The 15,713-nt window shown below is 43.0% G+C and overlaps 1 protein-coding gene across 1 annotated transcript in view; it reads right to left on the bottom strand.

Annotated features, from left to right (window-relative positions):
- The window catches only part of ndrg1a (N-myc downstream regulated 1a), a gene marked incomplete at its 3' end in the record, with an annotated part of 31,861 nt that overhangs the window by 13,750 nt on the left and 2,398 nt on the right, over positions 1 to 15,713 (bottom strand). The window contains exons 3-4 of the mRNA XM_084339401.1: positions 8,171 to 8,276; positions 647 to 767 (exon numbers count right to left, since the gene is read on the bottom strand). Coding sequence (XP_084195527.1) covers positions 647 to 767; positions 8,171 to 8,276 — 227 coding nt within the window. The remainder of the gene's footprint in view (positions 1 to 646; positions 768 to 8,170; positions 8,277 to 15,713) is intronic.

Genomic DNA, 15,713 nt, shown 5'->3' with positions numbered 1-15,713 from the left:
ATACAATAAGCACCTGTGTCTACAGTGAAATATAACACTCATGCGGTTTGCTTATCAAACTGATCAAATTGGGTCATTACAGGTTGCCACCGCCGGACTGCTGTTACCTGCTTGGCTGTCAAGAGTGAACAAATCAGCTTGGCCTACATTTAGGTGCCAATGAAGAAGGGCCCTGGTGGTTCTGTGTGTGTCCAAGTTCAAGTTCTTTATTTGTCAAATACACAACAATACAGGGGGCATTGCAGGATAATAATAGTCTTGTGCACAATTAAGAAACATCAATGAATACAAGAATGGTAACAATAAGTAGTAACATCAAATAAAATATAAAAAGAGGTAAGGTAAAATAGTCAATTATTTACAGAAAGTGTATGTGCATGATAAGGTGCAGTGCAGGGTGTGTGTGTGTGTCCAATAACAATAAGATAAATAAAATATCAAAAAGGAGGTAGATACAATAAAATAGTCAATTTCTACAGAAAGTGTCTTGCGTAAAAGTGTATGTACATCTTGAGGTGCAGTGCAAGGTGCATGTGTCTTGTGTGTGTGTGTTCAAGAGTTTTTTAAAAGGTGTGTGTGAGTTTTTTAATAGTGTAATACAGTGTAAGTGTGTGTGTGTGTGTGTGCCTGATCCCGATGGTCTCACCCGGTGGAGAAGGTGTTGGCGCCCTCGTGCTGGCCAGGGGCATCGACGTGGCACACGGCAAAGTGCTGCATGATCTCCTGCATGTCCTCGTGGCTGAAGAGCGTGCCCCAGCACGTCTTGTCTGGAGAGGAAGCAGGCCGTCAGAGGAGCGGTGCTCGTAGGTTCATATAGTAACCAGGGCTGACCTCGACTAGTGAAATAGTCGGCTAATCGAACAAAAGGGAGCCGTAGTCGACTGCCAACCTCGTAGTCGAATGCAAAAATTATAATAATATATATATATATATTCTTTTATGTATTTTTTTATCATTCATTCCAAAAGCAAAGAGGCCTAGAAGCATGGCTAACGCTAATGGCGCTCATACCAGCGAGGAAAACGGGCACAGAGGCACTGAAAGAGGATTTCACCCGTCTAATGAACACACTACTAGACAAATATCAAGATGTATCTATCAGTGGACCGATTGCATGCTTCCGCAGAGGACAAGAAGCATTCAGTCGACTCCTTCAAACATTACCACTAGCACAGCCATGGAGAAAATGTCACTGATTCCCTGCCGGGAACGGGTCAGATGACCCGACAGCTTATGAGAAATATGAGAAAAATAAACAGTGTAAACTATATAATTACCTCTGAATATAAAAATATGAGGTTTACCACAATGAAATGTAGGTTTGAGTGACATAAACATATTTTTTTTAATATAAAAAAAAGAAATATTATAACTTTCTTTTATTTTTTTTTGATGGAAGAGCCACACATTGACGGGCAAAGAGCCACATACAGCTTGCGAGCCATGGGTTGGCCACCCCTGCGCTAGATGCTCACAAAGTGCTGTGACTTTCGTCTGTTCCAACGGCCCATTATGTGGAATAACGTTCTAATTACATTTTCCTGAAGTCATTTAGAAATTTCAGAAACCGTGCTGCAGATAAAACGGGTACTTTTAGGAAAAGTCATTGAGTGACAGAGCTGGAGCTCGACCGAGTTACAAGGATACATTTATTGAAAATGCCTAGGGGTCATTTGACCCCTTGTCGGCTGTGCTAGTGTTAAGAGCACCCCTCACAGCCCAAATGGAATGATCCAAAAAAAAATCAAACCTACCAGTCGACTATCGGCAAATTTTGGCCAATCAAAGTCGACTATACAAATCCTTAGTCGGGGACAGGCCTAATAATAATAATAATAATAATGGATTGGATTTATATAGCGCTCTTCTCTGACTGACTGTTGCTCTGACTCAGAGCGCTTCACAGAGTCCATTATCCGTTCATACACAGTCATACCGGTGGTGGTAAGCTACAATTGCAGCCAGAGCTGCCCTGAGGCAGACTCACGGAAGCGTGGCGAATAATCAACGCCTACGGCCCCTCCGACCACCACCAACATTCATTCACATGCATACACATTCATACGAGGCAAGTAGGTTAGTCTTGCCCAAGGACACAACGGCAATGGGATGGACATGGGCTTGAGCGGGATTCGAACCACCAACCCTTCGATCATTGGACGCCCCGCTCTACCCCTGAGCCACGCCGCCCCACTATTCATAATAGTAACTAGGAGTCTCAGTGAGACACAACGCACATCTATAGTATTTCACAATTATTCCAAGGAAAGCACACTGCTTTTGTGTTTTCCGAAAGTGTGATTTATTTTTATTTGATTGTCTAAAAAGGAACACAGCAACATTATGGGAAATGCGCTTACCGTCTTCTCCAGAGTCAGAGGACAAGATAGACACCAATGTCCTCTCAGTGGGAAGCTATCTGGCTGTGAGCTAACCTAGCTTAGCACAAATGAATGGAAGCGGATACAAACCACTAGCTTAGCTGTTGGCCAAAAACACCTCTCCCAGAGTTGTGATCTAGGCTAGTGGTGAGAGGAAATCGGTGTCTATCTTCTTGTCTGACTCCCAAAATGTTGGCGGGTTCCTTAATTGCTGTGAGCACAACGTTTTGACAAAGACCTCTCTGAGTTACACTCTATAGTATGCATGAAATAATGAAATAAAAAAAGAAATCAGAAACACAAAAGCAGTGTGCATTTTCTTTTCTTTTTCCCATGGATTAATAATGCCCTCGCTCAACCGTAGGAAGTAAACCAAGCTCAGCTTCGAGTGTTTCACAAAGCACGATCAGCAGATTAGCCAGATAACTTTGGAAAAAAGAGATTTAAAACCCTGTGAGGCCCAAATTAAATTGACATGAGCAACTTCAGAGGCCAGAATGTGGGACATATGAACACATTTACTATCCACTAGCATTGTGAGGCTGAACAACAGGACCCATTGACTATGTAAATGTGCTCAAAACATTTTAAATAAACATTTACAGCCTTTTTTTTTTTAAATAGCTAAAAGTGATGTTGTAATTTTGCAACCAAGGGTCTTCTGTATCTTGATGCTCGATAGATAAAAAAAAAAAACGAAATTTGAATAGCAGGTTGAATAATGTGACTCAGACACACATACTGACAATTATACTGACAAACAACATATAAGAAGAAGTTATTCAATGTTATATCAGGAGGTTACCTGGCATGACTAACCACCCTGGGCTTTAGGAATATACAGTTTTAGTTAGGACACGTGGCGTGGTTCTTTAAATACCATTATTTTCCACACTCCAAACTAAGTTTATAAATAACAAAACTACCGTTAAGATTAAGGCTGAGACGATATGCCATTTGGAAGAATCGATAAATTGGATAAATATAATTTCTTTTATTATTATTTAGCATGTAAATTTAGTTTTTTATTTAACGTTAGTTTGTGTGTGTGTGTGTGTGTGTGTGTGTGTGTGTGTGTGTGTGTGTGTGTGTGTGTGTGTGTGTGTGTGTGTCACGTAGTTTTTGCAATGCTGTAATTGGCCCACACACACACACACACACACACACACACACACACACACACACACACACACACACACACACACACACACACACACACACACACACACACACACACACACACACACTAATAAAAAACTAAATGCACATGCTAAATAATAATAAAAGAAATTATATTTATGGATAATTTTTTCCCAATTTATCGATTCTTCCAAATGGCATATCATATTTTAAACTTTTATTTATTTAAAAAAGAAAATTTACACAATGCTAAAAGAAATCGATACGTGACGCCACTTATCAATTTCACGCAGTTATCGATAATTATCGATAAGTGGTCTCAGCCTTAGTTAAGATTGACGAAGACAAATCAGTTACAATCAGTAAAGACACTGGGTCTCATTCTGCAACGGACTTAAGAGAAAAAATTGCTCTTAGGGCCACTTAAGACATCTTAGATTTTAGGATTCCCCAACCGTCCCTAAGCTTCTATTCGGCTTTATTTGGGAGGAATCATAGTGATTCCTTCATGTCAACTCTACAGGCCTCCTTGGAATTAATTAATCATAATTTAAAGGTCCCATGTCTTATAAATGGCCTTTTCCAGTGTTTAGCATTGTTTTCTAGCAATGTGGGGTTGTATCAATGGGGTCTGTGTCTCTAATTCTCATTTTGGCTTATCAGTCCACTTCATAATCACGAGATCCTCCCCCACTGAACTAAGCCATTCTGAATTTCGCGTACCTGTGATGTCCAAGAATTCTCATCTGCATAACTAACGCCCCCTCTATGGTTATAGCGCACACTCAATCATTCGCTCAACAACAGAGCGAGTGGAAATACTGACACTTCCTCAAACGGGTTGATGTGCACGGGTGCCGACAGAGAGAATCAACAATTTGCGGGAATAATGCGGAAATGTCTCCCTGTCCCTGACTCTCCCTCTCTCTCTCTCTCTCCACCTGCCACTCACACAGCGCACATGCACACGCGCGCACGGAGCGATCTATCCTCTCTCTCTCCCTCTCTCTCTCGCTCGCTCATTATCTCTCTCGTTCTCTCTCATATGTATCATGCTGTGTGGGTGACTGTCACTCAAAGCGCTTATGGGCGGAGCCCAGCCCAAAACAGCTTGAAATCTTGAAGTGGAAAAATGCTACTTTAGAGTACTTGATTAGAAATACAAAACAATGCATTTTTTCTTTTTTCTTTCTTTTTTTTAGATACTTTTTTTTGCGTTTATCGCTTTATTTTACTGGGCAGTCCAGTAGAGAGAGAGCGAGAGGTGAAACGGGAGACAGAATGGGGGGAAGACATTCGACAAATAACGACGGGTTCGGGAATCTAACCCGGGTCGGCCGTGCCACGACTCAGCGCGTTATGTGGTTCGCCACTGGGGCGCCCAATTTTTTTTTCTTTTTAAACCTTACAGATGTGTTCCATAGACTCACAGGAATTGTGTAAAATTGCCCAAATAGTGAAAGGAATAGCAAAACACGGGACCTTTAAATAAATATGACAATATTTGTATGGTAGAAAATTACGCATTTGATGTCGGAAAAATAAATAAAATCCAAGCTGGGAATCCCAAAATCTAAGATGTCTTAAATGGCCCTAAGAGTAATTTTTTTGTCTTAAGTCCGTTGGAGAATGAGGCCCACTGGATTTAGTCAAGTTAACCCAGCAAACTTAATCCGAGGAAGCAGAGCAGTAATTAGAAAGCACCTTGAGCAGTCAGCAGTCAAGCAAAGCACCCTGAGCCCAGGGCCCTCATTTATCAACAATTCTTAGAAAGTGTTCTATTTTAGTACTTAAGCACATAATTTAGAATGTGTGTACGGACAGAAATATCGGGATTTAACAACCGTGCATACACGGGTCCTACACACACTCGGTATTGATAAATACCATTCGTCCTTACCGTCAATGCTCGTCCATGATTATCCATATATGGTCATGAAACACCCCCATGGGATGTGAAATAATGGACTAACCCGAGCGAACTCTGAGAAACTTCACTGAGAGGGAGATTGTTCATGGAGGTCTAAGCAACTAATTTAACGCGCTGGCGAACCAAGAAGACACAACGCGTGTTATGGGAGAAATACAATCTATTTTGTTGTCGGTATTAGGTATAGCCTATATAAATTATATATGCATAGCCTACATTACGGCTCAGTGGCCTCGTGGGTAGAGTGTCCGCCCTGAGTTCCGGAGGCTGGGAGTTCAAGCCCCGGCCGAGTCATACCAAAGACTATTTTAAAAAATGGTACCCATAGCCTCCCTGCTTGACACTCAGCATCAAGGGTTGGTTTGGGGGGAAGTCCTTGCGACATACTAGCATCACGTCCAAGGGGTGTACTTGTACATCAAGCTGCCTCATGCTATGGAAACAGGAGATAGGCTCCTGCCCCATGTGCCGTTACGGCTCGAGAACCATTGGTTCTCAAAGGCAACTTCTTCAACTTCTACATTATGCAACAGTAATTTGCACATAACGCAGCATGGCACAGACATGTCACACGGAGCCCCGCGATGCCTGCATTGTCCTTGTATCTTATATCTTTACATCTCCTCGCTGACGGACCCATGTATAGCCTATATCATATTCATATATGTCTCCAGGGAATCGTGGGGCTCGGAAAAGAAAGGGAACCCCTGCTATAGCCTATCTTTTATAAGCTATTTTATTTACAGTAGTCTATTTATGATTTGTTTCCATAGCCGGTCTCAGTTATGCTGTGGCTGGATGGGTCGGGATTAATGAAGCTGATAGGAGACAGCTTCTCGGCTATACGAATTAAAGCCACGATTGAAAATAATGTACTTCCTTCTTGACAATAGCATATACTATAACAATAATACGAGAGCATATACAAGAACAATGAATCTCACTGCCATGTATGATGTAGCCTACGCCATGTGTAGCCTGCCTATTATGTGATTAATAAAAACGCGAACTTGAATCCCATCATCAAATTTATATGTTGTGTGTCCACTATGTTTGTTAATTTGTTATTCCCCCCCCCTTATCTATGTAAAGCAACCTTGGGTCTCTTGAAAGGCGCTATATAAAATGAAGCTATTATTATTATTATTATTGTTATTATTATTATTATCACGTCTGTGTGCGGAGCTCACAAAAAAAAATACTCTTTTGTTTGAGTCTCAGACTAGTTTCAACAGAGGTAATCTATTCTAACCAACAAATTGAAGTAAAAAGCATTTTGTTGTGGCCAATCTTATTTGGAAACATGACACACAAAATAATAGTATTTCGCTTTTTATTTGAAACAATATTTAATCGCGTTTGGAGGTGGGTGTTCTGCGTCTGCCCCCCCCGTGCCAAACAAGCAGGCAGGCCAACCTCTTGTTCGCGCGTGAGCCCGTTATAATTATACTGTCGCTATCTTACAATGAACTATAATGAATTACGGTTCATACAGAAGTTGAACACGTCATTGTTGAAACTAATGCACGGAATCTTATTTCCGCGGTGCAATATTCAATATTCTACCACCGGGCGCCAGCTACGCATGCTCCGAGCTGTGCATAGATATACGCACAAAGTCAAGCACAAGTTCAAATTGATAAGTCCCACACTTTGCTTAGAAATTATCGTACGCAGGGGTTACGCACATATCTGTGCGTACGCAACGTTGATAAATGAGGGCCCAGGGGTGTAAAGTACTTGAGTAATTGTACTTCGTTACAATACTTAAGTACTGTTTTGTGGATTTGTACTTTACTCTAGTATTATTAGGTTTGTATACTTTTACTTTTACTCAATTACATTTCAGAGAAAAAAATACATCCTTTTTACTCCTTACAATTCAAATGCAGACCTACAAAGTACAAAGTACAAATCTCGCAGGTCCAACAATTTTAATTTGTATATTTGTTTCTCTGGCCGAACTAACGTTAACGTTATTAATCCTGCGGCCGCACTTTTTTTTAAAACAGCCAATCAAATCCCCATCAATGGAAAATGAACCCGCCCATACCCATGCTGATTGGTCCTTGTGCAAGACTAGAAAGCGGGGATCTTTGATTAAACACCTGCTATCAGAAGAATAGACAGTAAGTACGTTTTTACTTTTACTTTTTAGTACTTAAAAGTAGAAACTTTTTTACTTTTACTCAAGTGTGTTTTTAGCCAGATAATCTGACTTTTACTTGAGTAATATTTTGAGACGGTACCCATACTTTCACCATAATTTCTGGGTACTTTCAGGCAAAGCACCCTGAGCACCCTATAGGCTAAAACACACACTGTTGCGGCTGACAAAACCGTATTGTACATTGCATTTTACACACTGCTAAATATTTGCACATTGCTCATTACACTCGTACTTTATTTTGGAACTGTACATAGCCATTTTGTTGTAAAAAATGTATATAGTATAATATCTACATCCTGTTATCTGCACTGCACACTTTTTAGAACTGTATATAGTCATCTTTGTTTTTGTCATTTAATTAAATTTTATTCTTATTCTATGCTAATTGTATTGTATTTACATGATTGGAAGCTGCTATGGTCGAGAGACCACAACAAATTTAATTTCACTCTTTCTTGCTGTAAGGTACTGAAATACGTGACAAGAAAGGAATCTGAATCTGAATCTGAAAACAGCAGGGATGACCAATGAGGAGGAGAACAGGCTTACGGTTCAGTCCCATGTCGTGGAAGGTGAGGATGACCGGCCTGTCGGCCTTAGGCACCCCCCTCATGGTGCAGTGGACTCTCCCGTACGGTGTCTCCACATCATGCTCCTATAGGGTTGGAAGATAAGAACCAGCGCTTTAGGGGGACTCAAAGTGCACCAGCCTGAGGCCATGGGAATTAATTTTTTTTTTTTTAATGGCTGCATTTATCCCTTTTATCCAAAGCGCTTTACAATTTGTTCCTCACATTTTACCCATTCACTGACACATCACACACCGATGGAAGAGGCGACCATGCAAGGATCCAACCAGCACATCGGGAGCAATTAGGGGTTAAGTGTCTTGCTCAAGGAGGAGCGGGAATCGAACTGGGAACCTCCAGATTACCAGACGACTGCTCTACCTCCTGGGCCACTGTCGCCCCCGTACAGACAGTGTCAAATCAGTTCACAGGTTCAACAATGGAACACTAGCATCAAAGAAGTCTACTCAAATCTCAATGAAGGACGTCCGGACGACCGATCCCCCAAATTCAACCGTGGAATACTTGAGCACAGTGCAGTGTTGAATCAGGCTTTAATCTGGAGTTAATCGTCACAGCGAGAGTGTTTTACCTGGTTCGGCAATAACGCTCAGGACAAAGAACAATGGGTTTCATAATTATGCATTGCATGAAAAATCCAAATGACTTGCATAAGATCCCATTTTCGGCTGAACGCCGCGGCTAGCAGTTTGTAAATCTCTTAATCCCCCATCGAGAACCATGGCCTCTATCTCCGTTGTGAAGTTTCTGAAGCCCCGGACAAAACAAAATGGTACCAAACCATCAAAAAATTAAGAAAACGGACTCCATTCTAATTCTTTTAACTGCAACCAGAAACACTGTCTCCAGAGAACAAACAGGAGAACGTGGAACGCTTTAGAGCGGGTTGCGGGTTCTCCCCGTTCCACACACCAATACCTCCATCACACAAGCTTTAGAGCGGGTTCTCCCCGTTCCACACACCAATACCTCCATCACACAAGCTTTAGAGCGGGTTCTCCCCGTTCCACACACCAATACCTCCATCACAGAAGCTTTAGAGCGGGTTCTCTGTGTTCCACACACCAATACCTCCATCACACAAGCTTTAGAGCGGGTTCTCCCCGTTCCACACACCAATACCTCCATCACACAAGCTTTAGAGCGGGTTCTCCCCGTTCCACACACCAATACCTCCATCACACAAGCTTTAGAGCGGGTTCTCTGTGTTCCACACACCAATACCTCCATCACACAAGCTTTAGAGTGGGTTCTCCCCGTTCCACACACCAATACCTCCATCACACAAGCTTTAGAGTGGGTTCTCCACTTTCCACACACCAATACCTCCATCACACAAGCTTTAGAGTGGGTTCTCCATGTTCCACACACCAATACCTCCATCACACAAGCCATTATCCAGCCCAGCATTCAAAAGCACTGTATAAAAACCCACTATAATCTATTCCATGATGAATAGCTAGGTTTAACATGATGAACAACGCCAAATTTCCCTCGGGATGAATAAAGTATTTCTATTCCATTCTATTCATAATACTCGAGAAGAATCACAGTAAATCCAGTGGCCTCTTGTCACAGTGAACCCAGTGGCCTCTCTACTCACAGTGATCTCAATCTCAGGAACGATCATTTCTACATCAGAATCCTCTAGAACCATGTTTGCCAGCTCGGCGGTGGAGCAAGGCTCACTGTTACTAGTTAGTAGTAGTAGTAGTAGTGTGTCTCTCTCCGTGGCTATAGATCCAATCGGCGGGTAAAAAAGCCTCTGATTAGCCCGTTTTCGTCTGTGAGCTGAGTTTTATACCCCTGCCGCTTTACCCCTTTGGCCTAAGCTCCTCTGGCCTCCCAGGGTGCATTGCAGGCTGGTCATAACAAGCTAATTCTAGCAGAAGAGATCCCTAAATTGGATCAGCCAACGATGGGAGAGGCAGCTGGCAATTTAGCATAACGAGGAGCCAGTGCGGTCACGTGACGGGTGGGAAAACAAGCCATATTGATGTGCAAACTAATCGAGACAGGCACTGATCGTTTAGCAATAACAGCTACTGTAAGAGAAGGTACATAGTAGTCATTGTGATTGATGTGAATTACAGTAAAAGAATGATACAATTTCCACCATGATTGGTTGAACTATGAAGTCTGACTAAAACTATCTGCTAATACTGTATGAATGAATGAATGAATGAATGAATGAATGAATGAATGAATGAACGAATGAATGAATGAATGAATGACATTTTTTTTCATGTCGTGTCCGACGGCCCATCCTTTACGGGATTATAAGATGCCAAAAAAAATTTAACATAACAATCCCTTCCCAAGGTTTGTAAGCTACCCCGTGCACACCATCAAGTTTCAAGTTTTTTATTATTTGTCACAACAAAATACAAAATACTTTATGATGAAATGCTTGTTTCTCTATTCATATTTCACATCAGAGGCCAACATACATCACATATATGTTATTTTCGTGCGTTTATCCCAAGCTTTCTCTAAATATTGTGCAAGTGCAAATACCCTGTGATAAAAAATCCATTTGAATCTATCTGCATCACTGTATCCGACAGTACTGAGCACACCAATATGCTTTAAAAATTTGTTATTTATTTAAGATTTCAAGAGAACCAAATTCAACAGAATGTAAATAAATTATTCCTATGTTCTTGGGAGGATTTGGTCCAAAAAGTGATTTTAAAAGTCTCTCCCAAAGCCAGTAACCAAAAAAAATGCCTAAATATTTTTGATAATTCCATCATGAGTAAAATATGAATCTGTTCCATTGATTATGAATAGGAAACCAATGTTCTGGTATCCAGGGTGATTTTATAGGGATACGTGCAATTTTCCATACATTGTCAATTAAATCAAGCTAGTTTTGGATTAGAAAAAGGTTCAGACAGAAACATGTTGTCGGTTTTTTATGTCCACAAATATTGATTGAACGAAGATCAAGGGAATAACATAATTATTCTGTTTTGGTTATTATTATTTTTTTTGCTCTTCCAGTATTTGTACCACGTTGAACACTGAATGTATTTTCTTTTATAAACAGGGCACTAAACATCAACGTTTAGTCCAGTTTTATTAACATCCATTTATTTGAGAGTCTGCCCACCGCAAATAACAACCGAGCCCACCGCAAATAACTTTTCCCCGGTTCCCCCGATTTTTACCAGTTCATATAATATCCTGTACACAGTGGTGTACACACAGTTTAGTATCATGTACTCGCCACCTGCTGCCTGCCACCATAAATAACCTGAGTGTGGGAAACACTGTGACTGCAGTCAACCTCAAGGTGACCCTCAGGTGCAGCGGAGAGAGAGAGAGAGAGAGAGAGAGAGAGAGAGAGAGAGAGAGAGAGAGAGAGAGAGAGAGAGAGAGAGAGAGAGAGAGAGAGAGAGAGAGAGAGAGAGAGAGAGAGAGAGAGAGAGAGAGAGAGAGAGAGAGAGAGAGAGAGAGGAGAGAGAGAGAGAGAGAGAGAGAGAGAGAGAGAGAGAGAGAGAGAGAGAGAGAGAGAGAGAGAGAGAGAGAGAGAGGAAGAGAGAGAGAGAGAGAGAGAGAGAGAGAGAGAGAGAGAGAGAGAGAGAGAGACAGACAGACAGACAGACAGACAGACAGACAGACAGACAGACAGACAGACAGACAGACAGACAGACAGACAGACAGACAGACAGACAGACAGACAGACAGACAGACAGACAGACAGACAGACACATATATTGTTATTGCAGACGTCAACAAGCTCAAGTCTCAAGCTATGAAATCCCATGAGGTGTGTGTGTGTGTGTGTGTGTGTGTGTGTGTGTGTGTGTGTCTCCTGTGAGGCGTGTGTATGTATGTGTGTCACACACACATACACACACACACACACACATACACACACACACACACACACACACATACACACACACACACACACACACACACACACACACACACACACACACACACACACACATATACTTCTCTACTTCTCTACTTTTACTTTAGTAGAATTTGAATGGAGGACTTTTACTTTTACCAGAGAGTGTGTGTGTGTGAGTGTGTGTGTGTGTGTGTGTGTGTGTGTGTGTGTGTGTGAGTGTGTGATTGTGTGTGTGTGTGTATGTGAGTGTGTGTGTGTGTGTGTGAGTCTGTGTGTGTGTATGTGTGTGTGTGTGTGTGTGTGTGTGTGACAGTGTGTGTGACAGTGTGTGTGTGTGTGTGTGTGTGTGTGTGTGTGTGTGTGTGTGTGTGTGTGTGTGTGTGTGTGTGTGTGTGTGTGTGTGTGTGTGTGTGTGTGAGAGTGTGTTCTGTGAACATCAGGAGGAAAGCTAAGAGCGGCAGATGGTCACACTCCTATGCAGAGCTGTCTATAGGTCTGTACGTCACAGCCTGCTTAACCGTCTGTAGTGTGGTAGTGAAAGGGTTAACCGTCTGTAGTGTGGTAGTGAAAGGGTTAACCTTCTGTAGTGTGGTAGTTAAAGGGTTAACCTTCTGTAGTGTGGTTGTGAAAGGGTTAACCGTCTGTAGTGTGGTAGTGAAAGGGTTAACTCTTTGTCGTGTGGCAGTGAAGGGCTTAACCGTCTGTAGTGTGGTAGTGAAAGGGTTAACCGGCTGTAGTGTGGTAGTGAAAGGGTTAACCTTATGTAGTGTGGTAGTGAAAGAGTTAACCTTCTGTAGTGTGGCAGTGAAAGGGTTAACCTTCTGTAGTGTGGCAGTGAAAGGTTAACCTTCTGTAGTGTGGCAGTGAAAGGTTAACCTTCTGTAGTGTGGCAGTGAAAGGTTAACCTTCTGTAGTGTGGTAGTGAAAGGTTAACCTTCTTTATTACATGGCGTTTTCACATTCGCCGAAATGCTTGCTTGTGATTGGTCAATAGCGCGCATCAGAGGTCAGTTATCAGACAATAATGACCGCTGTGGGACAATAATGACCGCTGTGCGCAGCTGTTCGCAATCAAGCCCACAATAATGACCGCTGTGCGCAGCTGTTCGCAATCAAGCCCACTGACATCAGTGCAAACTGCCGGCTGCCGGGGAAGCTGCTGGGGGGCGGAGCGACGAGCACCCAGCGGAGCCAGAACCAGTGTTACTGTTGCGAGTCGATGTAAAATGAATTAGGTGTCTGTAGTGTGGTAGTGAAAGGTTAACCGTCTGTAGTGTGGTAGTGAAAGGGTTAACCTTCTGTAGTGTGGCAGTGAAAGGGTTAACCTTCTGTAGTGTGGCAGTGAAAGGGTTAAGCTTCTGTAGTGTGGCAGTGAAAGGGTTAAGCTTGCACAAACATGTATGAGTTATGCAGTGATCAGAAAAGTAAACGGACTATGTGTTTTCCCTACGTAAATAAACCAGACCTTTAGGGCTGCGTTTGTCATAGTTTCCATGGATACAGTGAATAAACGAGGTTGCACAGACGCCATTAAATTTAACAATCTAACTTTTTAACTCTTTATTAAGAGGTTAAAAGATATGGGGGAGGGAACAATAATATAATAGTATTTATTCAACGTGTTAACCCTTTCACTACCACACTACAGAAGGTTAACCCTTTCACTACCACACTACAGACGGTTAACCCTTTCACTACCACACTACAGATGGTTAACCCTTTCACTACCACACTACAGACGGTTAACCCTTTCACTACCACACTACAGACGGTTAACCCTTTCACTACCACACTACAGACGGTTAACCCTTTCACTACCACACTACAGACGGTGGTAGTGTGGTAGTGAAAGGTTAACCGTCTGTAGTGTGGTAGTGAAAGGGGTTAAGTGAGAATAATCTGGTAGGAAATGCACACTTCCCGTTTGGGGCAGAGTTGGCCAACTCTCCCTGCGTAACGAGCGTCGTGTGGCAGATGGTGCTTCCGGGGATTAAGACAGCGATACTGACCGCGCGACCTGGATACGGGACTAATCCCACGGTGGGGGGGGGGGGGGGGGGGGGCGCGAGATCAGCGGCAGACAGCCTGCTTGACATCAGCTCCACTGACAAAAAGACTTTTGGCTAAAAGAGAGACATCCACCGGCCGGCCGGGGCAGCAGGGCCCACCGGACTTAGAAACCAAGTCGGGTCGAGGTCAACGCTTCCTCTGGGGGACGGAGGTCAGCGCTTCCTCTGGGGGACGGAGGTCAACGCTTCCTCTGGGGGACGGAGGTCAAAGCGTCCTCTGGGGGACGGAGGTCAGCGCTTCCTCTGGGGGACGGAGGTCAGAGCGTCCTCTGGGGGACGGAGGTCAACGCTTCCTCTGGGGGACGGAGGTCAAAGCGTCCTCTGGGGGACGGAGGTCAGCGCTTCCTCTGGGGGACGGAGGTCAGAGCGTCCTCTGGGGGACGGAGGTCAGCGCTTCCTCTGGGGGACGGAGGTCAGCACTTCCTCTGGGGGACGCGTCTTGACCCGGCACCACATCGAAGATTGACAATGTTCCCCTGATTGGAAAACTGGCAGAAGTTGTCGGTTCGATTGCCATATTTTTTTTGCGCAAGCAATTCGGGAGCACTGTCCGAGGTCCTGAAAGCAGGTGGTCTCCCTGGGAGCACTGTCCGAGGTCCTGAAAGCAGGTGGTCTCCCTGGGAGCACTGTCCGAGGTCCTGAAAGCAGGTGGTCTCCCTGGGCCCACGGCTTTGATTATTGGTTTATTTTAACCCTTTCACTGCCACACTACCAAATGGTTAACCCTTTTACAACCACACTACAGAAGGTTAACCCTTTCATCGTCTGTAGTGTCGTAGTGAAAGGGTTAAAAGGGGACGAGTGAACAGTTGTTACAGTTGCAGTAACTTTGATCAGCCCATCTGAGGTTTCTCTCCTCCACGCCGCCTGATTGATTGATTGATTGATTGATTGATACAAGGATAACAAGTGAAAGTCTGTCGACTTGTTTCCAACATGGTCCCAAGAAGAATACAATAAATCACAAAGAAAGAGTTAAGAAGATAAGATAGATAAAACAAGTAGATAATAGACAACACAATTTTCTGAAAGAGCCTCATTACAGTCATGTTCCTGTTCTTTTTTTTTAGTGAGTCGTTCCTCATCTTCATTGGGGAAAGTCTGACAGTGAGATATTTGGATTTTATGGTTTTTTTTTTTTTTTTTTTTTTTATCTATTGTGATGTTTCTTCTTGACTTGTACAAGAAGACTTGTACAGTCCATGGGGGCTATTCCATGTGATCTCGGGCTCTACAAATACATTTGATTTGATTTGATGCACTGTGTTGATGGCCAAGGCTCAGTCCCAATCCCACGAGGAGCATTGAGTGGCATCTATCTTTAACCCTTTCACTACCACACTACAGAAGGTTAACCCTTCACTACCCTTCACTACCACACTAGAGGACCGTCTGTATGTAGTAGTAGTGTAGTGTAGTGTAGTGTAGTGTAGTGTAGTGTAGTGTAGTGTAGTCTGTAGTGGGGTAGTGAAGGGTTAACCTTCTGTAGTGTGGTTGTGAAAGGGTTAACCATTTGATTGTGGCAGTGAAAGGGTTAACATTCTGTATTATTACAGTGAAATGGT

Source organism: Notolepis coatsorum (genome assembly GCF_963971535.1).
Source record: "Notolepis coatsorum genome assembly, contig: SCAFFOLD_1827, whole genome shotgun sequence".
Taxonomy (NCBI): Eukaryota; Metazoa; Chordata; class Actinopteri; order Aulopiformes; family Paralepididae; genus Notolepis; species Notolepis coatsorum.
This window is presented reverse-complemented; position numbering and strand designations above follow the sequence as displayed.